Raw genomic sequence first — 26,848 nt, forward strand, 5'->3', positions numbered from 1 at the left:
GGTTACCATCTATGTTAGGTCAACGTAAATCTGTTTGCTGACATTGAAAGATACGGGTTCCTTGTGCATACCGCATCGGTTGGATTTAGGGCAATGAGTGCTCTGGGTGAGGTCGATATTGGTGGGACAGCTTGGCATCAGGGAATAGCATAACAAGATACAGGTTCCTTCAAACTCATACTGTGACAGTACTCTGTTGTTAGAGCCGGGAAGAAAAAACCAGTGAAAGAGTATAGCTATAGGAGATGCGCTGCTAATGAACAAAACCGCAATGACCACAACCCACTCTTACATACACACTTATCCGCTGAGTCTAGGAGTTTCTAAGAATACAAAACATTTGATATCCCTGGATATCACAGGCCGACACAAATCTGCAAATCACCGACCTTGCAGTTGGACGAGTTTCCCTATCTCGTTGATCCATTTGAGGGAGAATTCCTCCTCGGTAAAGCGCAGGGCAGATTTCCTTGCACGCAAGCGCATCGCCACCTTTTCCTGCTCCGGTAGAGCCAGTGCGGCCTCGAACGCAGCGGCGAACTCGTCTTCCGTTGAGGCGCGGAAGCCTGTCGCACCATCACCCAGATCAACGACAATATCCTCGCGAGGGCCACCAGAGTCATGTACCACACTGATGAGTCCAGCGGCTTGGTATTCCACAACGCAGATGCCGAAGTGCTCGTTCCACATTCCATTGACGCCGACCGATGCTGTACCGAGGTGGGAGAGAATCGCGGGCCAGCTGGCGTCACATATGAAAGTGGTATGATCGCGGATGCGGAGTTCATGCGCTAGCAGCCGGAGATTGTAGATGTGGGTTTCATCGGGACTGGCATGTCGAACAGAGCCAATGAGAACCAATTTGGGCTGTGGTAGCGACGCCGAGGTAGGATTCTTGCTGCGCTCCTGAAGGAGACGCGCGAACGAGCGCAACACTAACGGGTGGTTCTTTTCAGGCCGAAACTGCGCAATGTACAGGATGGTGGGCTCCCTGTTTTTCTCGCTCTCTGCGTTTACTGTAATAGCCGATTGAAGCTCTGAAACGGCCGTAGGTGGGAATACAACGGTTGGCTCCTTGTGAGTTTGCTCCCGCCGAGACGGGCCCCAAATGGTGCGAATATGCGCAGATGTCCAGGAGGAATTGCACATCACGACGTCCACATGGCCCCCCACCCAGCCGTAGAGACGGGCGAAAGCAAGCCAGTACTTTCGCTTGACCTGTCCCTTCAGTCCCTTTCCGGCACCTGAGTTAACTCCTTTCACGCCAGTCGTATCATCTAACGACTGGAGCATATCCGTGGATATCGTAGGATAATGCACATAAGCACCAGTTGGGACGGACGGGAAAAGCATCTTGCAGAAGGCCAGTGTGAAAGCATAGCCCATGGTATCGACAAACACGTCTGGAACTAAAAGATTGAATGCATCGTAGGCGACAATCAGAGATCCCAAAGACTGACCCAGCAGAGTCATGTAAGGATACATGCTGCTAACGACATATTTACGGGTAGTAAGGTATAGTAGGACCACGGTCGGAGAGTGGAGCTGAATGTTGAACCGATTCTGGACTCTCTCCAGCATGGCAGTTTTGTTGACTTCGTGATCTCCTGTATATATGGCGCAAATCGCTTTGGGCCAGCGCTTCTGCGTTGCCCTCACAGCTTCCCAAAGGACACGTTCTCCTCCGCCTCCAGCATTGCTAGAACGATATGTCAGCTGCGTCCATAACGGTATGCATACATCTGGCGAGGCAGTAACCATACCAAAATGGATGAAAGAACCCTATAATCCCGTCCCAGTCATCACTCTCTTGGGCCTTGTTATTGCCAGGTGTACCTGAACCGGAACTAGATGAGTCAAGCTTCTCCCAATCCTCATCCTCTCCCTGAGCCCCAGAAGACGATCTGCTTCGCTTAGACGAGGCCTCCTCATCTTCAGCCCGGACCCGCGAGAGAAGATACTCCCTACGAGACCTTGTTCTTTTTTGGATAACCCATCCGACACCACGAAGGACGAAGCGGAGGATCGCCAGGGGAAGTCGGGGCAGCAGGACGCAGGCTGCGAGGAGCGCAAGGACGGTGATCGCCGTCTTCAATAGAAACAGCATCATGGCTAGCGAGAGACAACGAACATAACTATTGTATCATCCGTACGTTGGGCGGCGCGCAGGTACTACTGCAAGGAGCTGTGGAACAAACAGCTGGCGATTATTTGGTTGTTTCACTATCGATAAGCCGACTCGGAGTCCGTGCCGATCAGAAACCGTTCGGTATGGTATTGTATCGTATGACCTTATTCGATATTCATGTGACATATAATCACATGATTTGTTCTTTTGTTTTTCTGGTGTGTATCCGGAGATCTCTCTAACAACGCAATTGCCTTTACTACTGTACTTTATAGATATATATTCTTTTCTTTGCTTCCTCTTCTCCGCATCTTGTGCTATCGCCCATATCGGACGCTAATAAAGCAACCAGCAAGCCATTGGCCGGCAAGATGAGGCCTTTCCATCGCTCACTCCGCGCGCCGCGGAAGACGACTTTGCAGCAAATCCGGCATTTCCACCCAACAAGACCGTCGCCTTTTGTTAACGAACTATTAGACGCTTCGTCCACATTCATACAGGGTGTCCATTCAATCAGTGGACTGTCATGGGCAGTATCCATTCCATTGACCGCATTGATCGTTCGATCAACCGTCGCAATGCCTCTACAGATATATACTAAGATCCAAGCGCGCAAAGAGCGGGATCTGGTTCCACTTCTCTCTTCCTGGAAGAAGTACTACAAGGACGATATATTGAGAAACAAGTTCAAAGTTGACGACGTTAATGACATCCAAAACCTTTCGACCGCTACTCCTATGCTGGCGCAACGTATGAAATCGAAACATGCGGACTTGAGAAAGCGATGGAACATCCCAAAGTTCTGGAAGCCACTTAACTTTCTCCAAATTCCCATTTGGATATCAGTCATGGAGGCTCTCCGAGCCATGTCTGGAAATGACAAGGGTCTTATTCCGTATCTTCTGTCCCTCGTCGAGCCTACCTCTTCGTCAGGAGCCCCTCGTCTCCATCTAGAGGTCGAGCCCTCCCTAGCGACGGAGGGCGCACTTTGGTTTCCGGATCTACTAGCAGGCGACACGACGGGTATTCTGCCGGCAGCATTGACCATGTCTATCCTGCTCAACATCAGCGCCGGCTGGAAAGCCAAGAAATTCTCGCAGATGGCCGATTTGCCGAAGATAGAGCTCTATAGGGCTTTGACCGTGCGCGGAATCAGGGCTTTCATTCAGGTTCTGGCGCTGAATGTCGGTCTTTCGTCTTACTACTATGAAATGCCCGCGGCACTTCTGCTCTACTGGGTCACCAGTACGAACATTGCCACCCTGCAAACCGTTTTCCTAGACAAGTGCATGTTCAGGAAGGAACCACTAAAGCCCTGGAAACAGATGCATATCGGGTACACTGCAAACAAAGCGTGCGCTCCAGAGGACTCAATTTACAGAGCTACTATGACGGACGCAAAGGGATTCAAGGGACTCCACTAGGAGTGATTACTGGATGATTCAAGAGAGATGCATCTGTCAGTATGGAGCTTGCCAAATGGGCCAACAATAGGAAAGGCCCGCTTTCGCTCCGCTAGGACTCACATGCTATATGGGGTCCAGACCAATCGCTCCATGATGTCCGAAAAGACATCTATGCCGCCATTTCAGGGTCACGCGAGTCAGACACGAGGGCGGTCATGTCCGCATCCAAATGCCCCGTCGAAATCAATACGCCTGTGCGCAAAGTGACACACTCCCCGCAGCGGCTTCATCTTCTACTTGCCCAAACTTCGGCCAGTGGCTCGCTCAAAGGACTATCAGCAGGTCTATCCTTACCTGCACCAGTTGGCATGTGAAAGAAGGATACGAACAACCGACTTGGGCGTGGACCAAGCGATTTACTTACCTTCTTTCTTCTATTCATGTATATATCATACCGTCTGTATATATAAGCTCATTTGATATCTCAAAATTTGAACATAATCAACATAAAATCCAGTCAACAAAATACGCAAATCCTGTAAACTTCCGTCCATACTACTGGGGCACCCGAACCTCGTATGTAACTAGAACGACGCCCGTTACTGATAAGCTAGATCCCCTCTATCTCTACCAATTAAAAAAATAATAATAATAATAATTCAAGTCTCAAAATGGGCAGAATAATGCAGCATATTTTCACGGGTAGTAACTCTAGCTAACTCCAAGATTTCAGAGGCTTTCCCTTGTGATATGCTGACCTTTCAGAATATACAACATCTGATGGCCGGGACCACCATGGAAAACGTTCAAGGATACTATCAGGCTAAGGGGTGCGTTTGTCGCTTGCTAGTTTGGTCTGGTTTTCTCTGGTCTGGGTGTGGTACTTTACTGTGCTATGGTGCTGTTCGATTACTCTAGATATATAGAGTAGGTTCATGCGCTCATAGAGTGGTGTTTGTGAGGTAAAGGGCACATCTATTCTACCGTTATACATAGATATAGTACACTGAAGAGATGATATATCATTCCAAAGAGATGTGCCATTCTAGCTGATATTCACATAGTAGATCACCACCCAAAACCAAAAAAAAAAAAAAACGCCAGATCTTACGATCATCTAGCATGCACATACTAAGTGCTCGAGGACATGAAAATAGAAGAAGAAATGAAAAGAGTACGAAATGGATCATATGGATATGGGACCCGTACGATAAGAAAAGCAAGTATATGGTAAGGTCTTACGTCATTGATGTCAGTTCTAGTCTCTCTGGGATGGTTTAGAGCTTGGCTCTAGGGTTTTCTTCGGATGCGCTGGCTTCCTTGTTGATTTCGACGGTGCGGGTGTCGGGGCTTTCGCCGAAGAAGATAACCTCTACTGTAACATCGTCGCTGTATTTCATGTTAGTTTGTTTCTGGTGTTGGGTGGGAGTGGGACTGCAACTGCAACGTACCGATAACGACGGGAGTATGGGCTAGGGAGGGTCAGTAGTGCGCAAACCATGTCCTTGTCCTTGCCGCCCATGGCGTTACGCACGAGGTGGGTGGCGGCGTTGTTGTCTTCGACTGTGAATCGGTCGGCGACGCCTGAGATATCATACTGCTGTTGGCGGATGGGACGGCGCTGGCCTTCGGTTCCCGCTTCTTGTGATGTCTCAACGGGAAGCTGTTTGCTCTCGAAACCAAGCCAGCTCTTCAGCCACGTCTTGTTGCCGCCCACATTTCCAGCCTGCTGTTGCTCGATCCACTGGCCGACAAGTCCGACGACTTCCTCGTTGCTCAGCATCTCCCAGAGACCGTCAGTAGCCATGACGAGGAAGTCTCCCCGGCTAGGTTCGACCTTGGTGGTAGTGATGACAGGCTCAGCGGTGACATAGGGTGGTGTCTTCAGCAGAGGGTGGGGTGTTCTTCCGAAGAACTGCCGCTTGATTTTGTCTTGAGTCTCTTTGCTCCACTTGTAGAACGCATCCCCAAAAGATCGGCTAGGCTCCAGTTGGCCTAGGATTCTTCCATTCCGTACAACGTTAGGCTCTCCAGGGTGTTCGGCCCGTAGACGCTGCATTTCGGAAGGAGTCCCGCCGGTCTGGTCTTCCGACAGCGCGGTTGCAGACCACTTGCCGTTCGGGCCACGACGACCAAGGACGGCCCTAGAATCACCCGCACAAGCAACTTTCAAATCCTTTGACTGGGAGTCATAGAAGGCAAGAAGAGCGCAAGAGCCGGACAGAGCGGGAGCAAGTGTTTCGGCTGCAACCCTCCGCGAGTTAGACTTGAGTACCTTTTCGACACTGTTGTGTACGATATCATTATCCAATCGGGTAAATCCTTGCTTAATAGCTGCGTCGATAGCGGCAGGGGTAGGTGTGAGTAGCGAAGGATCAGCAGCCGCAGCCTTGTAAGTGGTGTTCAATTCCCGAGCCACGTAGGAGATGAGAACATTTCGCAACTTAGCGGAAGTCGTCCAGCCACTTGTAACCCAGTCAGTTCTATACATATTTATCAGCGAATAAAGGTGGATACACGTACGAATGCCCGTCGAACACGCCCCAGAACATCCAGTCGCTGTTGGCTTCGCCCTCTTTCGCTGTAGCTACTGTGGACGGCACCTCTACAATCTTTTCGGCATGATCGTCTTCAATTGGCGAGTTACTAGGCACTTGCACCACGTCATAGCGAATAACACCCTTGCCTCGATGAACCAAGTACGACTCTTCATTCTTCCTCAGCTTCTGCGTAGCTTGCTCTGGCGTCAACATTTCTAGGAGTCGGCGATCAGAGTCGTCCGTCTGTTTACGAAGCGGTTCTTCTCCGTTGATAGTAGCGGTATAAAACTGATCATTATCCACCAGAAGCGCACGACGGGTTGGCTCCGAGGGATCCTCAGCGTAAGCCGTGGTGGAAGTAGATATGGTCCGGTTCAAGCCCGCTACTGCTGCCGACTGAGAACTGCTGCCCTGATAAGCGTACCAGGCCCCGGATGCAACGACCGTCGATATCACGGCAAGCGAAAAGTTGCGGAGATGCATCGATGAGTGTAGGGTCGCGGGAATGATAGGAGGATGTTTCCCGGCGGAGGACGGTCGGAGAGCTAGAGAATGGCTGCTAGTGAACGACACAGCACGCGGTTTCCTACCAGCAACTCTCCATACCGGTACACGACGCGCGCTACGGAAAGCGTGAAGAGCTGCACGTCGCATCGAGTAGGTGAGTAAATAATGTAGTATAGAGAGTTGTAGGGTCCAGCAGCGCTGGAGGGAGACAGTATGATGACACAAGCTATTTACTAGTCTAATGGCGGAGACCTTTCGGGGTTTAGTCGGACCCAGGCATCCAGGCATGCAAGGGTGACGGTTTATCATGTGATATCGTATCGTTTTGTCTTCGTATTGTAACCTCGAAACGATGTCCCGCGCTAATCCCAAATCGACTGTGTCGTCATTCCCCGCGGTTGTAAATGAACAAAAAGCGCTTTTTTTATTACTTATACATCACAAAACCAACTCACCAATTCCCCGCGCGGGCCTCGACGATCACACTACACTTGGCCGATTTAGACAACCTTGCGGTCAGCCCTGAATGTCCTCCCGCGCACTTCGCAAGCTGCAAAAGCTGCGCGAACAAGAGTTGCAGCAAGCATCGTTACAAGCAGAAGAAAACGATGAGTCAAGCGAAGATGAGCCCGTATCCCAGCCTTCAAAGCCGAAGTTGAACGCCTTTGATTTACTGAATGCCGCCGATGAAGAAGAGCAAGAGTCCGACAACGATGCTCACGAGCCGGTGACGCAGCCAACGGAAGATATACCTGTCCCAGCGAAATCGGCAGATTCCAAGAAAAAGAAGAAGAGGAAAAACAAGAAGAAGAAGGCTTCTTCGAAAGCCACCGATGAAGCAACAGCGAATACCAAGGCAGATGATGAAGAGTTAGACGAGATTGATCGAGCACTGAGGGAGCTAGCTGTCGACAATAACCGTTCCGCACAAGGCGATGCCACGACGGCTGCAACGGGCAATGATCGCGAATCCTCGTTTCCAAAGACTCCGGCGGAGCTTCTCGCCGTCGATCCGAAGTCTCTCAATGCAACGAATGAAATGCGAAAGTTGTTTGGTAATGTTGTGTTGGAAAACTTTGATCAAGAGGATGCTGGCGCAGGCCGCAGAAGAGACAGGAACCGGGAAACGATTGACCTCGGTCGCGCATTGACTGGCAAATATAGTCCTGCGAGTAGAGGTCAGAGTTTAGCTGGCGTCACGCTGCGGCGCAACGTCCTGATGCAGGGCAAGGATGAATGGCCTCGCACCCCTAGTGGTGGCCTCGGGATGGAGCTGGTAGAGAAATCATCAACTGGTCCTACGGTCTATCGGATTATTCACAACGCTTCCTATAAGGACGTGCAGATGCAGTTCGATATGTGTGTGGAGTCAATGGACCCTCAGAGAATGATTCACCTACTACAATATAATCCGTACCATATTTCGACTCTGCTCCAAGTCTCCGAAATAGCCAAGCACCAAAGTGACCACGCTGTTTCCGCTGATCTCCTTGAACGTGCGCTTTTCAACATTGGGCGGTCGGCTCACTCATCGTTTGGTACCAGTCTCAAGGAAGGTCAAGCAAGGCTGGATTTTGCGCATATGGCGAACCGGGAGTTGTGGCTCGTCGGCTGGAGATACATTGCCAACTTGGGAATGAAAGGAACCTGGAGGACAGCCTATGAGTGGGCTAAGATGTTACTGGGCCTTAATGACAGTGATCCATACTGTATCAGACTTCTGATCGATCACCTGGCCCTTAGGGGCCGAGAGTACTCCCATTTTATCGAACTTTGTACACAAACCCGGTTGAGAGAGGAATGGGCTTCTCTGCCAAATATCCAATGCTCACTTGCATTGGCATACCTCCGGTTGAACAAGCCTAAGGAATGTAGAGAGCAGCTTCGTCTCGCCATGGCTCGCTATCCATGGGTGTTTTGCAAGCTAGCGCAGGAGCTTGATATCCAGCCCATGCCTAAGCAGGTTTGGGGCAAGATGCCTCCGACTGACGCTCATGAATTGCTCACTGAACTCTACATTGTCCGTGCCAAGGATCTTTGGAACACACCCGAGGCAGTCTCGTTGATCGTGGAAGTCGCAGATACCTTGGTAGAAGAGGAAGAACCAGTTGAGCCTCCTGAGATCACACTCGATATTGCCCGCCATGTGGTGCTTTCAGACATCCCTAAAGTCACAACGCATCTACCCACACGCTTTGTCTCTGGGCGGATATCAGCGTCCGATCCGCTCCCTCCCTATGACTCAGAGGCCTTCCGCCAACAGTCGGATCCCACCCCATCGTATTTGTCTCGAGTGCCAGAGGCTGGTCGCCACAGTGGCTGCGGGACCTTCTGGATCAAATGAACAATGGCGCTATTCGTTTCCCTGGGTTCCAGGGTGGAGAAGAAGTGCATGACGAAAACGGACCGAGTGGTGAGGGTGAAGACGAGATTAATCCCACACGTCCACACCCTAGCGCTGATCAGCAGCCACAACTTGAGCAGTGGCTCCTGGCAGATGGTCTTCACAGTCTGGAAGCATTTTTACGCCAGTATGGTGTCGATCGCGGTAACTGGGGGGAGGTCGTCGACTACTCTCCCTTGACTGAGTATGTAGATGCCTTGGACGCCCTCCAGCCGGAGACTCGACAGCGGTTACTCCACGGTCCGATTCGGGACTCTACGGGTGAGATGGCGATCGATTTGTTGGAAGATGAACTTCAGCTACTAGAATATGATGAAGATGAGGATGTGTGATTGCATCACCCTCATTGTGTGTATAGTGACAAAATGATATACCATGATTACATCGCTAATCACCTATAGCTCTTGGATTCGAACGAACAACAGAATTGTAGTTATTATAATGTAGAAATTACAGAGAGGAAAAGTCGTATGTTTTGGGTGTACTTGGTACCGTGTCTTCGTTTTGTTGTATTGTATTGTGGGGTATACTACGTACGTATGGGATTATATATACAGAACTGGGGTAGCTTTTAGGGCAAAACGTCATAACAGGGCCTGGTATTGTCCAAGCTTCCATTTTCGGTTACACGCATCCGTTAAATTTAGAATCGGACCAAAAAAAGAAAAGAAAAGAAAAAACGTTCCTTTACTTTTGCTTGTTTTGTTTTTCTAAAGAAAATAAACATCATCGGCCTTAATACTCGACAGGGTTCAATCAAGCGGGTGAAAAGATGCTACCTCTCAATGATCGCAGCTTAGTAAAACCTGCTCTGAGAGGCAGCGGAACAACCCGTAACTATAATAAAATCTTAATCCGAACCTGACATTTGCATCTCCCATGCGTGGGACTGCATATCTTGATCGATGAGAAGACTATTGGGAAAATTTCAATCATCAGATTGGACTTTGCCACTGCACTATATTAGTGACTCATGTGCTATCACGTTACATCCGAGCGCTTCGCGAGATAGCTAACTTTTTTTTCCCTTATCTCTCCTCACGGATCGCCGGCAGATTCAACCATTGCTCACTCACTCAGGAAAGAAAATGCCGACTCTGTGGTCGCAGGTCAGTATGGCTACGGCAGAACCCGTACCGTTAACCACCCGTGAAGCTGCCTCCGGGCTCTTGGGATCTATTTCTTTGACCTGCTGGATCTTCGTTCTGGTATGTGTTTATCTGCTACGTTGCTCGACCGCGCTGCGATTCGCAGGGCCCTGCGAAGACAACCAACTAAACTACCTTTTGCCAGGTACCTCAACTTATCGAGAATTATCGCAATGGCAATGCGGAGGCCATCTCTCTTGTCTTTCTCGCCGTTTGGTTCGTTGGTGACGTAACCAACCTAATCGGAGGCCTTTGGGCCGGGCTGGTTCCCGTAATTGTGGCTATCGCAGTTTATTTCTGTATTGCGGATGGTGTGCTTATTGGGCAATGCCTCTACTACAAGGTGCGGAATTCGCGTCTTCAGGCCTTCCATCGTCGACGTTCTTCCGTCGAAACACCTGATCCGACCACCCCGTTGCTGGGCCGGCGCTTTAGCGATAGCCTTCAAGAAGGCCCGGCTTCGCGCCGTCGGTCATGGGCGTCACAACACCGTGATGGCCATGCTACTGGACCCGACGATACACTAGCGAAAATTGTCGAGGAGAACGAGGCCGGTCGTAGTGCATGGGTGAAGAACTTCAGCAGCGTTCTGGCTATCTGCGTGATCGGAATGGGTGGATGGACGATCGCATGGCAATCTGGTGTTTGGCAGCCGGCACCTCAGGATGATGCCGGGGGTACCGAGATAGCCGTTGGAGCCCAGGTGGTTGGGTATTTCAGCGCAATCTGCTACCTGGGGTGAGTTTTGAAATGTAACCGAGTGGAATGGTTTTCAGGACTGACAAATGTTAGTGCACGTCTTCCGCAGATCTATAAAAACTGGAAGGACAAATCTTGCGAAGGTATATATTTTCCTAACCACGAGGCACCGCATATACACTGCTAACTGACTTTACAGGACTCTCGCTTTTATTCTTTATTCTCTCCCTGTTGGGGAATTTGACTTATGGCGCTGGTGTAGGTTTTCATTTCCTGATCGATTGTTTTGGTGTCACTTGAGGCTGACAATGTACAATTTAGATCCTTTGTCACTCAACGGAGAAGAACTACATTGTTACAAATATACCTTGGCTGCTCGGATCGCTTGGCACGATGGTCGAGGATATCACGATTTTTATACAATTTCGTCTCTATGCGGTTGCGGACTCTACAGCCGCAGGGCCATGACTGTCAAGGACCAGGGTACAGTCACGCTAATAGTTTAGCGCGTTGATCGACTTTACGGGGACGCGGCGTCGTTCCGTTAGTGATCACACTTATCAAAAGTTGTGTCGAGTGTTTTTTTATTTTAATATCAAACAAAGTTGCGGGGCTCATGTGGCATGGCGTTTGTACTATATTTATATCATGCATGACTTTGTGTTTTTTTTTTTACTTTAGAGCAATGGGAGTGGGCGGGAATTATGAATAGCTTTATACAGACAATGCAAACAGAAACCTTTTGTTCATGGTCGCATGACAGACATGGCATGAGATCTGGGCACCTAAGCTCGAAACTAGCTAAACTGGGAACATTTTATATAGAAACGAGGACGGCCAACATGATCTCGCCCCCGACCCATAGGTGTGCCACGACTGAAGTCTGATGGCCGGAATCATAGCGTCATCCGTTCCAGTACCTGTCATCGAACCCATCATACAAGCAAAGCGCCCAGTCCCACCGGATGTCTTTGTCCGTTGATCCCTTTTGAATTTCCCTTTTTGATCATCGTGCGGTCGCGTAGTATGGGGTACAAGAAATGCGAGGGCGAAAAGGAGATATGGAAGAAATGAGGTGAAAAAGGAAATTAGGAAAGCCAAACGGGTGAAGACGCTTAGTCGAAAAGACCGAAGCCCATGTCCTCGTCGGACTCCTCCTTCTCTGTGTGCAAAAGTCAGCACTCCGCGCACCTTCGCAGACTCTTCATGGATCGAAGCGTTACCTTCTTCCTTCTCCTCGGCAGCAGCCTCGGCGGGGGCAGCAGCGCCACCAGCAGCAGCAGCGCCGGCGGGAGCGGCAGCACCAGCGGAGCCGACGTTAGTCAGGAGCTCCTTGATGTCCTTGCCCTCAAGAGCCTGTAAAATCGGAATGTAAGTTGCTGAATCCTGACTTTGCGTTCTTCTATCTGTCGTTCGAAAAGTGTCGGATATTTACCTTGGCGAAGATGGAAGTCCAGATGGGCTCAACTTCCTGAACCTTGGCGGCGGTCAGGAGAGTCTGGAGCTTGTCGGCCTGTGGTGAGTAAGAGACACGATCAGCCTATATTCCCAATGCAAAAATTTTCATCTCCCAGCATTCAAGATTTCCCGCAGCTTTCCACCTCTTTGCGACAACCTCATGTTGTTCTATCGATTTCCCACAATGCCAACTCAAAATCCAAGGATAATACGTACGGTGACCTCGACGCCATCATCGGCGAGGATGAGGGCCGCGTAGGAGCAAGCGAGCTCGGCAGTAGACATGGTGGTCGATGGGGTCGTTGACTGGACTGGAGTCTCGAGAGGGATGGGTATAGGAAAGAGAGAAGAAGACGGGAGACTTTTAACTCGGCCTATCTTTGAGAGTCCGGTAGAGGCCCAGAGCGGAACTGGTACTGTGTGCACCTAGGGCTCGCTTAGGGCCTTGTTCTGGCTTAGCGCCAACGCCCCTCCCGTGACTTTTCACTAATCCCGAATAGGCAATCCATGCCATCATCGTCTGAGTGCATCTGATCCGCATGATGCAGTTTAGTCTCTAGATCGAAATATCTCCGTATATCTCTCGCGTTTTATTATTTCCGAAATACAGGTACCACTCCGTTCTATCCCTCACCGATCTAGCACTTGATATTTCTCTCCCACCCACACCACCTCGTACACTCTACATTGTCCCGCTCCGGCGTCATGGATTCCCCCGCCGTCCCCGCTCCGTTGGATCCGCAAGAACAGCCAATTCTCGACCGTCTGCTGCGCACCCGCGACGCTCTCCTGCTTATCAAGCAGGACAAGTCCTCTTACATCAAGTCTCGCGACGTGCTTCCGCTATACGAGGAGGTGATTTCAGAGGTGGAAAAGCTCAATGCCGTTCGGAAGGGGAAAGACCGCCGGCTGCCACATAACCGACGTTAGCACTGAGTGGGCCTTGCGTTAAGTGTAAGTTGTATGAGAACAGGCTTGCTGACTGTTGCCACTTCCCCGAGGTTCTAGTTGACTATGTACTGGATGATTGCTTTCAATTGATCTCGTTACTGTTCTTGACAGTTGGTCGGAACAATGAGGCACCTGCAGTGTACGTGCCTCCTGATAACATGCTGTTGATCGGATCTGATAGAGACTGACGATCGATTGCGCTGAAGGTATTCCTTGGCAACTACAGTTCAGGTAATTGGAGACAAAATACATTCTTCCGTTTCTTCCGCTTTCTAACGGACAAATAGCGACTTCTTGACCACCTGCAAGAGGCTGGCTTCTACAGTTCTAAAGACCTCAGCTCCATCACAAAGACTCTCGCTCATGTTGACGAAACCATCGACCGCTGTCGCAATGCATACTCCCCCGCTTTATTGACACTTCTAGAGAGCCGACTGGAGAAGTGCCGGCTTTTATTAGACAAGTTGCAGGGTGATCTTGCGCAGCTGAGCCCCGAACTTGTGTCTACTCATGAGACACTTGTGTCAATCCTGCGGTCAACCTCTGCCGTCAACACTCGTTCAAAGGTGTGCACCTTTTAGTCCTACACATCCGCTGTTTCTAACCAAGTGTATGTTAGTTCTCCGCGTCGGAGGTGAATGGGCTACGGGATCAATTGAAGAAGATCCAGGATTCATTGAAAGACGGCAATTTTGTTGGCGCTGATGGGCAACCTCTCTCTGGACAGGAAAATGTGAAAGGCTTACTAGAACGATGCTGGCAGTGGACGGAGATTGTTCTGCAACGGTACGTCTCTCCAAATCCTATTATTTCTCTGCTAATCCCCGACAGGAGGGAAAGATTGATGAGCGGTTCCAAGACCAGTACGAGCGGTTGGTTGACATTCGCAACCAACTTGATCGGCTGTCTGTAACACAAGCGTGGTCTCTCCGCGAGACCGATCTGTTCGGCTTTCAACGAAAACTCGACCGTATTGATGAGGCACGTGTGAATGGAAACTTTGTCGATACGGAAGGACAATTGGCGGATATTCATGCGCAACGGGTAAGGGTCCAGCACATCTCAACAATCACAGGTGTGCTAACTTGAACATGTAGACCCTTCTGTACTTGATCAGGAGGAGCTATGGATACATCTATGCACTTCTAATCTCGTCAGAACCGGTATCTGAGGCATTGTTACCGGTGTATAACCAGCTCCAAACGCTGAAGCGCTGCCTCCTTGAGGTTAAGGAGTCTGGCGGCGTGGCGAATTCGCGTGAACTTTACCCATATAGTATGAAGGTAAGTCTGGGGTTTGGGACATTCGTGGTGCACGAAACAGTGCTAATATGACCCAGCTGAACTCCATTGATAATATGCGAGTAGATGGGAAATTCTACGTGGGCAGCGACATCCCCGAGGGACAGGGCAGTGTGAATTCACTATTAGCGGAATGTTACGATATTGTATGGGAGCTGCGGGCGGCCGTGCAAGAAGATGAGGACCGGAATGCCTGATTTGGTATTCTTTCTTTTTTTTTTTTTAACCATTTCTCATGTATTAATGGCGATCTGGAGGAAATCTTGGGACGAACTTGGTTTGTTCGATCTCGGCGATCGTGAGGCTGTTTGCTCTTCTCGTATTTTATCGGCGTTTTGTCTGGCGCATTGCAAACTGTGTTGTTGCTCCATGTTGGTACTACTAGTAGTTGTCATCAAATCTACTAATGTCAAAACTTATCAAGTGGGTAATACGGTATCATACGTGAAAACTGGCGGGACTTCGGCAGTCGAGAGATGGGGCCCCGAGTACAGTACGGTAAGATGGATCCTTTGGAATGTCGGCCCGGCATCGGCGCCGGGGTTGTCCAATCAGCATGGAGGTAAAAGGCAGCCGATGGCCAAAATAAAATAATGTCGCCATCGAACTCAGTTCATGTCCTTCTTTTCTTCTTCCCCAATTCATTTCAGGTTACATTCAGGCGGCACGATGGTGAGGCAGCTTGTTTGGCAGCGGGCCACCGCCTCTCGCAGGTAAGTAACCTCAATGGCTGCCTCTTCCTCGATGATCTATACATCTCCCGTGTACTAACCTCCGCTATGAATCATAGCTGGCTCCGAAGTGCCTTCCCCCACAAGGGCTGTTCAACCGCCGCGGTCTGGCCACGGAGGCTTCCTCGGTGTCCTCTCGCATGCCCCCCTACCCCAAAATCCTGCGCAACTTGGAGGAAGTCCGTCGTGTCTTGGGTTCGTCGCGAGCACTCACCCTTGCGGAGAAGATCCTCTACGCCCATCTGGCGAATCCCGAGGAGTCATTGTTGACCGGCACGGACAATGGACGTGATGTTCGCGGCAAGGCGAATCTGAAGTTGAAGCCGGACCGTGTGGCGATGCAAGATGCCTCAGCACAGATGGCTCTATTGCAGTTCATGTCGTGCGGTCTTCCGTCGACCGCAGTGCCCGCTAGTATTCACTGCGACCATATGATTGTGGGTGAGCGTGGTGCCGACACCGATTTGCCTGCGTCGATCAAGGGTAATAGTGAAGTGTTCGATTTTCTGGAGAGCGCGGCCAAACGCTACGGTATCGAATTCTGGGCCCCCGGTGCTGGTATTATTCACCAGAGCGTCCTAGAGAACTACGCCGCCCCTGGATTGATGATGCTAGGCACTGACAGCCACACTCCGAATGCGGGTGGTCTCGGCGCTATCGCCATTGGTGTTGGTGGTGCTGATGCCGTGGATGCGTTGGTTGATGCTCCTTGGGAGTTGAAGGCACCTCGCGTTTTGGGTGTGCGACTGGAGGGTAAACTGAACGGCTGGGCTGCTCCCAAGGACATTATCTTGCACTTGGCAGGCAAGCTCACCGTCCGTGGAGGAACTGGCTTCATCATTGAGTATCACGGACCGGGTGTGGAAACTCTTAGCTGCACTGGCCAGGCTACTATCTGCAACATGGGTGCTGAGGTGGGTGCTACCACTTCGGTGTTCCCATTCTCTCCCAGCATGATCCCGTATCTGCAGGCGACGCACCGTGGAGATGTCGCTAAGGCGGCCGCGGAGATTGCCGCTTCGGGTCCCAAGAACCTTCTGCGTGCCGACAACGGTGCCGAGTATGACCAGTTGATCACCATTGACCTGTCGACGTTGGAACCACACATCAACGGACCGTTCACGCCGGATCTGTCGGTTCCACTTTCCGCCTTCGCCGACACCGTTCGCGAGAAGAACTGGCCCGAAACCTTCGGAGCTGGACTGATTGGTAGCTGCACAAACAGCTCCTACGAGGACATGACCCGTGCTGAGGACCTTGTCAAGCAGGCCTCCGCTGCGGGACTCAAGCCCAAGTCTGATTTCTTTATCACCCCAGGCAGTGAGCAGATCCGGGCAACCCTCGACCGTGACCAGACGCTCTCAACTTTTGCCTCTGCAGGTGGTACTGTCCTGGCTAATGCATGCGGGCCATGTATTGGTCAGTGGAAGCGGACTGATGGCGTCGCTAAAGGCGAGGATAACGCTATCTTCACTTCGTACAACCGCAACTTCCCTGGCCGTAACGACGGCAACCGCCGGACAATGAACTTCCTCGCCTCCCCCGAGCTTGTCACAGCGCTGGCATATTCTGGCCGTACTACCTTCAACCCTATGACCGACAGCTTGACGACCCCGAGTGGTGAAGAGTTCCGGTTCCAGCCTCCGACTGGCTCTGCGCTGCCCGCTGATGGTTTCGAAGACGGCAACCCCGAGTTCAAGCCCACTGCGGCGGCCCCCGACCCGAGCTGCGAGGTGGTTGTGTCGCCCACTTCCGAGCGATTGGCTCTGCTGGAGCCATTTGCTCCCTTCCCCAAGGGAGATCTCTCCGGTCTGAAGGTGCTGTACAAGGTCAAGGGCCAGTGCACCACGGATACCATCTCCGCCGCGGGCCCATGGCTCAAGTACAAGGGTCACCTGCCTAATATCTCCGCCAACACCTTGATCGGCGCCGTCAACGCAGCAACTGGCGAGACCAACGTCGCCTACGACGAGGCCGGCAAACAGTATTCAATCCCCGACCTGGCCGCCCAATGGAAGGCAGAGGGAACCGAGTGGCTGGTGGTCGCTGAGGACAACTACGGTGAGGGTAGCGCTCGCGAGCACGCCGCATTGCAGCCTCGCTACCTCGGTGGACGTGTCATTCTCTCTAAGAGTTTCGCCCGTATCCACGAGACCAACCTCAAGAAGCAGGGTGTCGTGCCTTTGACCTTCGAGAACCCCGCTGACTACGACCGCATTGACGCATGCGACAAGGTCGACACGGTCGGACTGTATGAAACCCTGCAGGCAGGCGGACAGGGCTCGATCAAGCTTCAGGTGACCAAGCGGAACGGCGAGGCGGTTGAGATCCCGGTGAAGCACACTCTGAGCCCGGATCAGTGTGCGTTCATCCTGGCAGGAAGTGCATTGAACTTGTTGGCGCAAAAGGCGGGAAAGTCTAATTAGATTGTACATATACCAAATCTGTTGTTTAATTATGTCAATGTGAAAATTTCCTCATACTATTGATATTATACTGTTACCTCTACTGCGTATACCAAGACCTCCTCCACTCCGCTCCGCCCCCACCAGCCCCACCACCTCCACAGTTGTTTACATCGAGCTGACTTCATAGCGCATATTTATACACAGTCCAGGCACCGTGTAAACCAACTCCAACCACCACATACCATAAGAAAACTACCCAAACATCAACCCATCTCAAGCTACCCAACACAAAAAGAAAGAAAAGAAAATGGAAACCCTTCGCACCGCCTTCGCAGACCGACCCCGCCCGCTCCTCTCCTATGGCGTGCCCTTCGAAGCCGCCGCCGCCAAACACATAAATGACCTTTTCCACGCCTCCCGAGTCTACATAATCTGTTCGGGCTCCCTATCCCGGAACACAGACGTACTCGACCGACTGAGCACCTCCATCGGAAAAGACAAGATAGTGGGGATCCGCATCGGCATGCGGAGCCATACATATTGGTCCGAGGTCCTCGAGATCGTGGACGAAGCAAGAAACAGCGGAGCCGATTTGATATTAACGATTGGAGCGGGGAGCCTGACGGATGGAGCGAAGGTTGTTACTTTGGTGAGATTATATATTCCTTACCTGGCTTTGATCTTCCGTAGTAAAGACGTTTCATAGAGTCATTTGTCGGATCACTAGTTATATGTATGACAAAGAAATTGACAAACCAACTAATGCCAAACACAAAAGGCCCTATCGAACGACGTCCACACAGCAACCGACCTCTCCAAACTCCCCGTTACACCATCCCAACAAGCCACGATCCACGCCCCACACATCCCCATCATCAGTATACCGACAACCCTCTCCGCAGGCGAATACTCCAACTTCGCCGGCGCAACCAACGATGCCACGAAGCGCAAGCATACCTTCCAGAGCCCGATCAAGTCCCGAACTCGTGATTCTAGACCCGGCTCTCACGACCACGACCCCCGATTCCATCTGGCTCAGCACGGGGATCAGAGCGGTGGATCATTGCATCGAGACGTTCGTCGCTGTAGAGCATACGAGCGAGAAGACAGACCGGCTTGCGTTGCATGCGTTGGGGCTTTTGGTGCCCGGGTTGCTGGGGTGCAGGTTTGATAAGGGGGATGTGGATGCGAGGTTGCAGTGTCAGCTGGGGTCGGTGGACGCTATGGCTGCTTGTACGGCGGGAGTGCAGTTGGGGGCTAGCCATGGCATTGGACATCAATTGGGACCGTTGGGGGTTGGGCATGGGGAGACAAGTTGTGTGCTTTTGCCGGCGGTTTGTAAGTTTAATGCGCGGCATGGAGCGAATGGGGAGCGGCAGGAGAGGGTGAAGGGGTTTCTTTTGGGACAGGGGGTTGTTAGGGAGGTTTTGGAGAGGAGAGGTTTGGATGTGACGAAGGTGGATCTGGGGGATGTGTTGGACGCGGTGATTCGGGAGTTGGGGATGCCTCGGTCGTTGAAGGATGTTGGGGTCGGTCGGGATCAGCTGGATCGGCTGGCCGAGAGTAGTTTGCAGGATCGGTGGTGTAAGACGAATCCGGTGCCGTTGACGGAGAAGAGTCAGATATTAGAGATTCTGGAGATGGTGGTTGAGTAGATATTTTACTTGGTACTGGTACATATACTTTATATATCGACTCCTGTATATATGGATGAGGAAAAACCGGGTTGTGTGTATCTGCAATAATCTCATTTAATGACATCCCTAAAGTCCGTAGACGCTATAGGCTCGTAAAAAGTAAATCGACAAAATCCATATCATAGACATTCCCTGCAATCATCCCAATCTACTGGAAATAACTCCGAACTGCCGCCTGGTTGTCTGGGTTCACACCAGCCAGGATCTGATCTGCGTTAAGTCCGGTCGTAGCCACCAACTGCTTCGCCGAGTTGGCCACCCGGGCGGCCGTCTGTCCTTGCAAGGTCTCTGCTTCGAGAGCCTGGACGATGTGCCCGAACACCTTGTCGGCGTTGGACATGACAGTGGGGTTTTGTCTGCATAATGAGTTAGCGCGATCTGGTGCAAGCATGAAAATAGTAACTTACTGGTCAATGAGCTGAGCCAGGAATGAATAGGCATATGGAGCCGCCTCCTCATCGAATGTGATTGGCAGGGTCGTAATCCAGTTGGCCACGACCTCTTGTGGGTTCTGCACCTTGCTTGCATTGTAATGCAGGATCTTCGCAATACTGGCGGATGCGTTCTCGGTGGCGAACACATGTTCCTCTGTCCGGGACTGGTTGAACTGTGTTACCTGGAATAAGCTGGGAAGGCTGGCCGCAACGAAATCGCTCCAGGCGGCGCCACCCTTCTGCGCGGCAACACCCACACCATATGCGGCTGCTTGGCGGTTGGCTGCGTTCTGGTCTTGCAACCCTGCTGCCAACGGCTGCATAATGTGGTCCTTGTACTTCCACGACTCGGGCCCACAGAACTCCAGCACATCATCCATAATGCACAGAGCCCACTGGCGTTGCGTCGGGTCCTGGCTTGTGATGAACGCATCGTAGAATGGCATCAAAGTCTCCCACGTGGGCAGGAAAGATGTGCCTTGGTTCTTAAAGATCGTGTGGAATGCCTTGTTCATATCGCTGAGCAAGTTCTGGTCATCTTCCACTGCGTACTCGTATTCCAGGTTCTCCTCCTCCCCGTCCTCGGCCTCAGCACGCTCCTCCAGCCGAGCCTTGACACGGACTTGGTAGTCCTCCAACGTCGATTTGGCCGACTCAATGAAGGTGAGCAGGTGCTGCTGGGTGAGGCAGTTCTTACCCACAACCTCCACGGATTCGTAGAAGCACTGGTACATTTCTGCCAGGGTATCAACCGTGGGCTCCGCGCTCAGCACCTCGATGATCTTCTCGGCCACCTTGTTCCACATTTGTGCGAACCCAGGGGACTGGTCACCGTGGGCCTTCTTGTACGAGTTCAAGAGCTGAGGAATCAACTTAGCCGAGGAGACCCGCACTGGGTCGTGGAAGAAGAAAGCAAGGCCAGGCACGGCAATCTTCTCCATAGTCTCGAGCACGTACGGCTCAAAGGCAGCTTCCAGGATCTGAGCATAGATGGTGATCAACTCAATGGCAGTGTTCTTGTCTTCCAGCGCGCTGGTCTTGATGCCGATGATCTTGCCCTTCAAAGGCACCAACTCCCAGCCTTCATCTTGCTCAACCTGGTCAATCTGGTCCTCATCATCTAGCAGTTGAATGTCCGCCTTGGCGGCCGCAACGGAGAGGAGAGGGGGCATAACACCAGGGAGGTAAGGAACGAAGTCCTGGCCCAAGACCCGGCACATACGGCCCCAGCAGTGGAGCAGATACTGCGACTGCGGGTCGTCCGCATCGACGATGTTCTGTTGAATGTTGCCCAGCAACTGCACTAGACTCAGAGCGTCCTGTCCCATCTTCTCCTTACCCACAGCCAGCGCAATCAGGGTAGCACATTCCATAGCCTTAGCACGCAGAAGACGGTATTCCTTGGACTGCTCCTCCTTCAATACGTTAAAGAGCAAAGGCATCAGGGTATCATAATATTGATCGAACGCATTTTCAGCAGAGTCGGCAATCGTAGCAATAGTGGAAAGAGCTTGTTCCTGAACGTAGCGCTTGTCGCTGCGCAGGAGCTGCAGAAGATGGCGCAGAAGCTCGGCAAGGTAGGGCTCGAGGACCTTCCTCTCAGCCTCTTCGCAGAAGTTGACCAGCGCCGCGGCAGCGTGGGCCTGGACGCGAGGCTCGGCACTGTTCAACACTGGGATGATGTTGTTAAGCACAATCGCGTGGTACTTCTCCTGCATTGTGCCAGCAAAGTCGGTGCTCATCTGACCCAAGGCGTTGCAGCCTGCATAGCGGACACGAGGGTGGGGGTCCTGGAGAGCGGGAACGACCAGTGCCAACACCTGGTCCAGCTCACCAACCATCAGGTCGCGACAGCCTTCTGAGATAGCGGAGATAGCCATAAGGGCCGCATGGCGATCACGCCAGGCTGACGAAGACATCATCCGGGGAACCCAAGAGAAGGTAGCGGGAAGGACGACCTGTCCACCAAGCTTGTTTGCCAGACGGTCCATGCACTGTTCTCCAGCCACATGGTTGAGGTCGCTCTCCTCCAGATCAAGCTAGACGGGTCAGAATATGTGGTACACAGTGAGCATGGACAACTTACATCCTCAGATGCGTTCCACTCGGAAGCGTCATCATCATCGATACCGATGTCAGTCATGAGGCTCAGACACTGGGTCACCATCTCCTGTGCAAATTCAGGGTCCTTCTTGCACATGTTGGGAGAGTAGTCTGCAAATGTGGCCATCAATTCCAGGGCGTTTTGGCGAACCTGATCACTAAGATCCTTATCGGCAATTACGCTGATACTGAACTTCACCAGATTGTTGAACACGCTCTTGAACATCTTGGGAGAAATCTCAGCCAGCTCAATGAGGGCCAAGAATCCCGCGGAAAGCTCGTCGCTCTCGGACGATTCCTTCAGCGGAGGCAAAACGTTGAGGAGGTCTGGCACGAGCTGGAAAAACTTGGGCTGGGATTTCTTCGAAATCGAGCGGAAGAAGGAAGCGAAAGCCTCCATGGCAGCAATGCGCACCTGCAAATAGACGGTCAAAAAAACTGATATTCCACCAGCCGATACTGAGGATTGAACGTACAGACACAACGTCATCCTTGAAACCTTTGCCGAACACACCCTGAACGGCGTCTTCGTGGGGCTTCTCAATGATTCCGGGGGTGGTCGAGAAAATGCGGAAGGCAGCCTCACGCAAGCCAGCATCGGGGGATTGACTGGCCTGGAAAAGAACCCCGAGAAGCTCAGGCCATTGGTCACCTAGAAAAGTCATTCGTCAATCCTAGGATTTCCCAGGTCGTCTAGGCTGCATACCGTTATCGGTGTACTGTCTCGCAATCTCAGCCACTGCGTCGCCGATCTTCTTCCGGACATCCGTCACAGTCTCAGTCGTCAAACAAGTAACCAGCTTCTGTCGAATGACCAGGCGTTGCTCTCCAGTAAGTGTTGAGAAGAGCTCTTTGGCTTCATTTGTGACAGGGTCCTTCCGTGTCTTGGTAGATATTCTCCTGAACAGCACCGCAGCGAATGTACGTGTCTGTGGTAATCAATAAGAATGAGGATGAGGACCGATTGTGGAGGAGGAGGCCTTGGAGCAAGGTGATCCGTCTCGGCGCTTTCATGCGACCTTCCCCCTTGTATTCCGAGTCGAGGCACTTACTACTAGTTCCTCTGCGCCTTGAATCTGCTCCGCCAAGCCCATCAAAAGGACATCCGGACGACCTTGAATCCAATCATTATTCAACTGTTCTTCCGCCTGTGTACGGACCGTGTTATCCGGGGTGGTCAAGGCGCGCAGCAGCTGCGAGAGCGCGGAGTGGACCTCGGGGGGTAGCAAAGACATCTCGTCTGCTTAAGCTGAAGGGTCCAACCGAACGGAACAAACGAAGTCGCGATCCAGGAAGACGTTCAAATGCGGGCTCAGTGCTGAACCCAGGCGGCGAGTGGGGTAGCGGTTAGATAGGATTTTTCTGGAATTGTTTTGGTGGGGGGAATATAGAGGGGGAAGTAGTGTCAAAAGACCCGTACTCAAGACGATCAGTAAATGGATTATCTCTCAAGAAAACACACAGCTCAAACGCAGGCTCAGCATCCCAGCTGGGTCCAGAGCTGCAGATGAACTGGAGGGGAGAATTAGAGGTTCGCGAGGGAGCGAATAATGGATGTGGGATGAGGGAACTGAGCAACCAAAAGTCCAACCCAAAAAATTCCAGCAATTCGAGGCAGCGCCGCGCTAGACCCAAACAGGGCAATCCCAGGCATCAAGGCATCACCGCAGAACCAACAACTCAACCTTGTCAGCATCCAATTTACGGACTAGCAACCAGTAGGATTGCAAACATTCGTGCTCTACCGATCTAGGGTACTAGTAACTAAATCCCTTTGAATATACTATGCTGGTGGAAAACCTGAAAACGAACCCAAATCTTTTTCTATACGCTGTAAATCACACTATGCTCTCACTAATAACAACAGCGGTATCCGAACAGTCAATATCAGAAATTAATGCAGACAGCTAAACGATGGCCAAAAGAAAAAAAAAGCGGAGAAATAGCGCTCTTGGGTTACACTGAGGAAAAGACAAAAGAACTAGATACAACAATCCCACCGATTCAACTATATCAAACAATGCTCGCTAGACACACTTTACCGGGAAGTGGCCCGACTCAGGACGAAAACACCCGCAATGACTGCCGCCAGTGTGACAATCGCACCAGGAAGGAGTAAGTCGTTAGGTACTCCGGCAATGAATTGCTCTTCTTGGTGATGTGAGGAGAACGTCTGAGACCGGGGCTTTGGCACATATGGTTCCTCCGACAACTGATCCTCTGGAACTGGAGAGGTCTTCTCCTCCACAGGCTTGACAGGTGCGGGTTGGGGTTCGACAGTAGCAGGAATTGGAGGTTGCGTCGGGTCATGGACAAAGAGATCAACCTTGTCCCGACGGGACTGCCGTGCCAGAGTAACTGCATCAGCAAGGTCCTGGTCAGTGGTAATAGAAACAGTGTCTCCCTCATTATCCAAGTAGCTCAAGGCATAACCTGTGTTGCTAAGTTTACCCTCGTCACAGGTTGCCGCACCGCCGACAGCGTCCGCCTCAGATCCTAGCTTGGCCGTGACTTGGGCAACTAAATCAGCAATACCCGCAGAAGGGAGAACGTTAACACGGTGAACGCGGCCGCTTGGCGCCTTGAACTTGAAGGGGAACGGAACAGGTTCGCCATGATGATGATGGTGATCGATGTATTCGGAGTGCTCATCGCCACCATGGTGAGAAGCAGACTCATTAGGAAGCACACTGTCTCTGGCGTCATAACTAGCCTTCGGAGACTCAGGACTGAGTACTGACCGATTATTGGGCTGTTGGCTACCAGACACCATCGAGTCGGATTCATGGTCCATAGACAGCCAGAACTTGTTCCATGCCGGGCCTTCATCATCATGCGTCGACATCGAATTGATCTTGAAATCCAGTTAGATACTCTGCGCCTATTGCAGGTGAAAAATCATTTACTAACCTGTTCCAGAGTAGCATATGTGAGTTTCAGCACATCGACCATACCAACAATCTCGCCCGTCTCGTTCATAACTGGTAGATTCAAGTAGTGACCGTCTGCGACAATCTAAAATTAGAGACAGTATCTTTGGAAATCCAATGGGCTATAACTAACCGTGCATCTTCCGTAGCGCGGCTTGAATACTCATATCGGCGGGCGCAAAATCAGGGTGAGGAGTCATGACGCGAACCACACTACATGTCGACGGGTCGAGACCAGGAGCAATGACACGCAGTACGATATCTTTGCTGGTGAATATACCGGTGATCGAGCCCTGATCCTGCACCAGAAGGGCGGTGGTGTGGTGTTCCTTCATCATAGCAGCAGCTTCCTTCACAGACGTGCGAACGGAGACTGTAACGGGCGGCAGGCCATCAAGGACAGTCTCGAGAGTTGGACCAGACATCTTCGAACGCAAGGCTTCGACATACTGGATGATCTGCTGAGGCTGGCTGGAGCCGAGTTCCGTCTGAACACCTTCCAATGCATCGTATAGCTTGCGGGACGAACTGTATGCGCGTTCCAACTTTTCCATCGCATCGTAGAAGCACTTCGTGATATCGAGAACACCAGAAATATCCTGGTTCTCATCCATAACTGGCAAATGTCTGAAACCCTTCCTAACCATGAGGTCGAGTGCATCGGTAGCACTGGTATCGGTTCTCGCGCATAGAGGGTTCTTGGTCATGATTTCGGCGACGGTAATATCTCGAGCTTTTTGGCCAGCCCCCACCACACGAAACGCGAGATCCTTAGCAGTGAAAATTCCGGCAATGCGATCATCATCGTCGGTAACCAAAACACAGTCCTCCCGCTTTGCTGCCATTAGTTGAGCGGCCTCCGCAATGGTCATGTTAGGTTTAATCTGAAGAGCTTGGCTAGGTTTCAGGGCGAGAACGGTTCCTGGCGGAGCTTTCCGAGAACGATGCGCCCTTGTCGGGGCTTGCTTCTTCTTGTTGAGGTCCGCCTCCATCTTTCGGCGGATAGCCTGATTGGGGTGTTAGAATAGGAGTAGAGAGTTGTATAACGATTTGCCCCATCTTAAATTACAATGGGTTGGTTTGGAGACAGAGGGGGGAAAAAGGGTAATAGGTGCAAGAGGGAAGGGAAAAAAATTGGTGAAGAGGGATGGGATACAGAGGACGTGCTTAAAAAGTTCAAGCTCCGTTGTAGCTATAAAGCGTCACACGGCGTAACCAAGGGAGAAAGACCATACCTCATCTCGCTTTGACTGGTTCTGTCTTTGTCTGCTGGCAGCACTCATTGTTGAACTTCCAATGTCGCTGGAGGCAGTGTTAGGATTGGGTGTGGAAGAAGTAGCGGTCTCAGGCCGAGGACGCGGAATGTGGGATGCCGGACTATCGAAGTCGGGCAGCCTACCTCTGCCCACAGTCTTGTGGCCAGCCATAGTTCCCCTGTACGTTCCAGTGGCCGACATGTTGCCAACCAACAGTACTGTAGGTACGGTTACGCAATGTGAATGGTGAGTGGGTGTGGGAGGGGAGAGGGTACAGGAGATGAAGGGAATTGGGGAGTAAAGGAGAGCGGAGACAGGTGTGTATGTACGGAGTATTTAGTAGTGATATGTACTAGTACCCTCAAGACTGAACAGGTTCACGATAAACCAGAACAGGTCAAAGCAAGGGAAGAGAGGGAAGAGAGACGATAAATTGAACGCCAACGAGAAAGTTACGGGCAGACAGGGGGTCTCGAGTGGGTTTAGACTCAGTCGGGTGGACGAACTATTAGCTGTTAGTTTACGGCAGAAAATGGGACGATTGCCCTGTTATGATGAACGGGTAAAGTAAACAAAGTACCCGTATTGGTGTATCGTAAGATTCTCGGCTTTCAAGTAAGACGGGAGGATCGGCACGTGAACACATCATACGTCCTCATCCTTGTCTGGGCGCCTCAGGCCACTTCCGCGGACAGAATGACTCTTTTCTTGCCTCAGGCAGAAAGACCTCCCGCATTCCGCCTCAGG

At 51.5% G+C, this 26,848-nt stretch overlaps 11 protein-coding genes across 11 annotated transcripts; 6 read left to right on the forward strand and 5 right to left on the reverse strand.

Moving 5' to 3' along the window:
- Positions 1-381: 381 nt before the first annotated feature.
- Positions 382-2,110, reverse strand: ANOM_006883 (alpha-1,2-mannosyltransferase ALG11; the record flags this gene model as incomplete). Its single annotated transcript, XM_015552139.1, has 2 exons — positions 382-1,699; positions 1,764-2,110. 2 exons carry the CDS (start codon positions 2,108-2,110, stop codon positions 382-384), a joined length of 1,665 nt encoding a protein of 554 aa, XP_015405314.1.
- Positions 2,111-2,499: 389 nt separating this feature from the next.
- On the forward strand, positions 2,500-3,552 carry ANOM_006884 (putative mitochondrial export translocase Oxa2; the record flags this gene model as incomplete). The annotated part of the gene is made up of 1 exon (XM_015552140.1): positions 2,500-3,552. The coding sequence occupies one exon, from the start codon at positions 2,500-2,502 to the stop codon at positions 3,550-3,552; it is 1,053 nt and encodes a 350-aa protein (XP_015405317.1).
- Positions 3,553-4,811: 1,259 nt separating this feature from the next.
- ptcF (type 2C protein phosphatase ptcF) lies at positions 4,812-6,890 on the reverse strand (the record flags this gene model as incomplete). Its single annotated transcript, XM_015552141.1, has 3 exons — positions 4,812-4,923; positions 4,986-5,999; positions 6,058-6,890. The coding sequence occupies 3 exons, from the start codon at positions 6,888-6,890 to the stop codon at positions 4,812-4,814; spliced, it is 1,959 nt and encodes a 652-aa protein (XP_015405316.1).
- A 217-nt stretch (positions 6,891-7,107) lies between these two features.
- On the forward strand, positions 7,108-9,317 carry ANOM_006886 (transcriptional repressor TCF25 family protein; the record flags this gene model as incomplete). Its single annotated transcript, XM_015552142.1, has 2 exons — positions 7,108-8,874; positions 8,898-9,317. The coding sequence occupies 2 exons, from the start codon at positions 7,108-7,110 to the stop codon at positions 9,315-9,317; spliced, it is 2,187 nt and encodes a 728-aa protein (XP_015405326.1).
- A 756-nt stretch (positions 9,318-10,073) lies between these two features.
- ANOM_006887 (PQ-loop repeat-containing protein) lies at positions 10,074-11,300 on the forward strand (the record flags this gene model as incomplete). Its single annotated transcript, XM_015552143.1, has 5 exons — positions 10,074-10,193; positions 10,279-10,871; positions 10,926-10,975; positions 11,032-11,090; positions 11,154-11,300. 5 exons carry the CDS (start codon positions 10,074-10,076, stop codon positions 11,298-11,300), a joined length of 969 nt encoding a protein of 322 aa, XP_015405318.1.
- A 224-nt stretch (positions 11,301-11,524) lies between these two features.
- rpp1 (ribosomal protein P1) lies at positions 11,525-12,702 on the reverse strand. Its single transcript, XM_015552144.1, has 4 exons — positions 12,507-12,702; positions 12,268-12,345; positions 12,056-12,188; positions 11,525-11,994 (listed from the first exon to the last, which is right to left on the reverse strand). Exons 1-4 carry the CDS (start codon positions 12,573-12,575, stop codon positions 11,948-11,950), a joined length of 327 nt encoding a protein of 108 aa, XP_015405308.1. The 5' UTR covers positions 12,576-12,702; the 3' UTR covers positions 11,525-11,947.
- A 248-nt stretch (positions 12,703-12,950) lies between these two features.
- Positions 12,951-14,971, forward strand: ANOM_006889 (uncharacterized protein; the record flags this gene model as incomplete). Its single annotated transcript, XM_015552145.1, has 8 exons — positions 12,951-13,215; positions 13,299-13,380; positions 13,448-13,472; positions 13,529-13,807; positions 13,861-14,016; positions 14,073-14,285; positions 14,339-14,524; positions 14,581-14,971. Coding segments are annotated over 8 exons (1,338 nt in total), but the record flags the coding sequence as incomplete, so codon positions are not given.
- A 164-nt stretch (positions 14,972-15,135) lies between these two features.
- On the forward strand, positions 15,136-17,699 carry ANOM_006890 (aconitate hydratase ACO2; the record flags this gene model as incomplete). Its single annotated transcript, XM_015552146.1, has 2 exons — positions 15,136-15,255; positions 15,333-17,699. 2 exons carry the CDS (start codon positions 15,136-15,138, stop codon positions 17,697-17,699), a joined length of 2,487 nt encoding a protein of 828 aa, XP_015405324.1.
- A 289-nt stretch (positions 17,700-17,988) lies between these two features.
- Positions 17,989-19,336, forward strand: ANOM_006891 (iron-containing alcohol dehydrogenase; the record flags this gene model as incomplete). Its single annotated transcript, XM_015552147.1, has 3 exons — positions 17,989-18,330; positions 18,460-18,736; positions 18,792-19,336. The coding sequence occupies 3 exons, from the start codon at positions 17,989-17,991 to the stop codon at positions 19,334-19,336; spliced, it is 1,164 nt and encodes a 387-aa protein (XP_015405325.1).
- Positions 19,337-19,410: 74 nt separating this feature from the next.
- ANOM_006892 (nuclear import receptor PSE1) lies at positions 19,411-23,473 on the reverse strand. The gene is made up of 6 exons (XM_015552148.1): positions 22,968-23,473; positions 22,622-22,844; positions 22,392-22,567; positions 21,899-22,330; positions 19,786-21,851; positions 19,411-19,734 (listed from the first exon to the last, which is right to left on the reverse strand). The coding sequence occupies exons 1-6, from the start codon at positions 23,148-23,150 to the stop codon at positions 19,527-19,529; spliced, it is 3,288 nt and encodes a 1,095-aa protein (XP_015405310.1). The 5' UTR covers positions 23,151-23,473; the 3' UTR covers positions 19,411-19,526.
- A 480-nt stretch (positions 23,474-23,953) lies between these two features.
- ANOM_006893 (CBS and PB1 domain protein) lies at positions 23,954-26,302 on the reverse strand (the record flags this gene model as incomplete). The annotated part of the gene is made up of 4 exons (XM_015552149.1): positions 23,954-24,769; positions 24,826-24,920; positions 24,979-25,852; positions 26,081-26,302. 4 exons carry the CDS (start codon positions 26,300-26,302, stop codon positions 23,954-23,956), a joined length of 2,007 nt encoding a protein of 668 aa, XP_015405311.1.
- Between the last annotated feature and the right edge of the window lie 546 nt (positions 26,303-26,848).

The sequence above is a fragment of the Aspergillus nomiae genome (genome assembly GCF_001204775.2).
Source record: "Aspergillus nomiae NRRL 13137 chromosome Unknown contig00210, whole genome shotgun sequence".
NCBI classification, from domain to species: Eukaryota; Fungi; Ascomycota; class Eurotiomycetes; order Eurotiales; family Aspergillaceae; genus Aspergillus; species Aspergillus nomiae.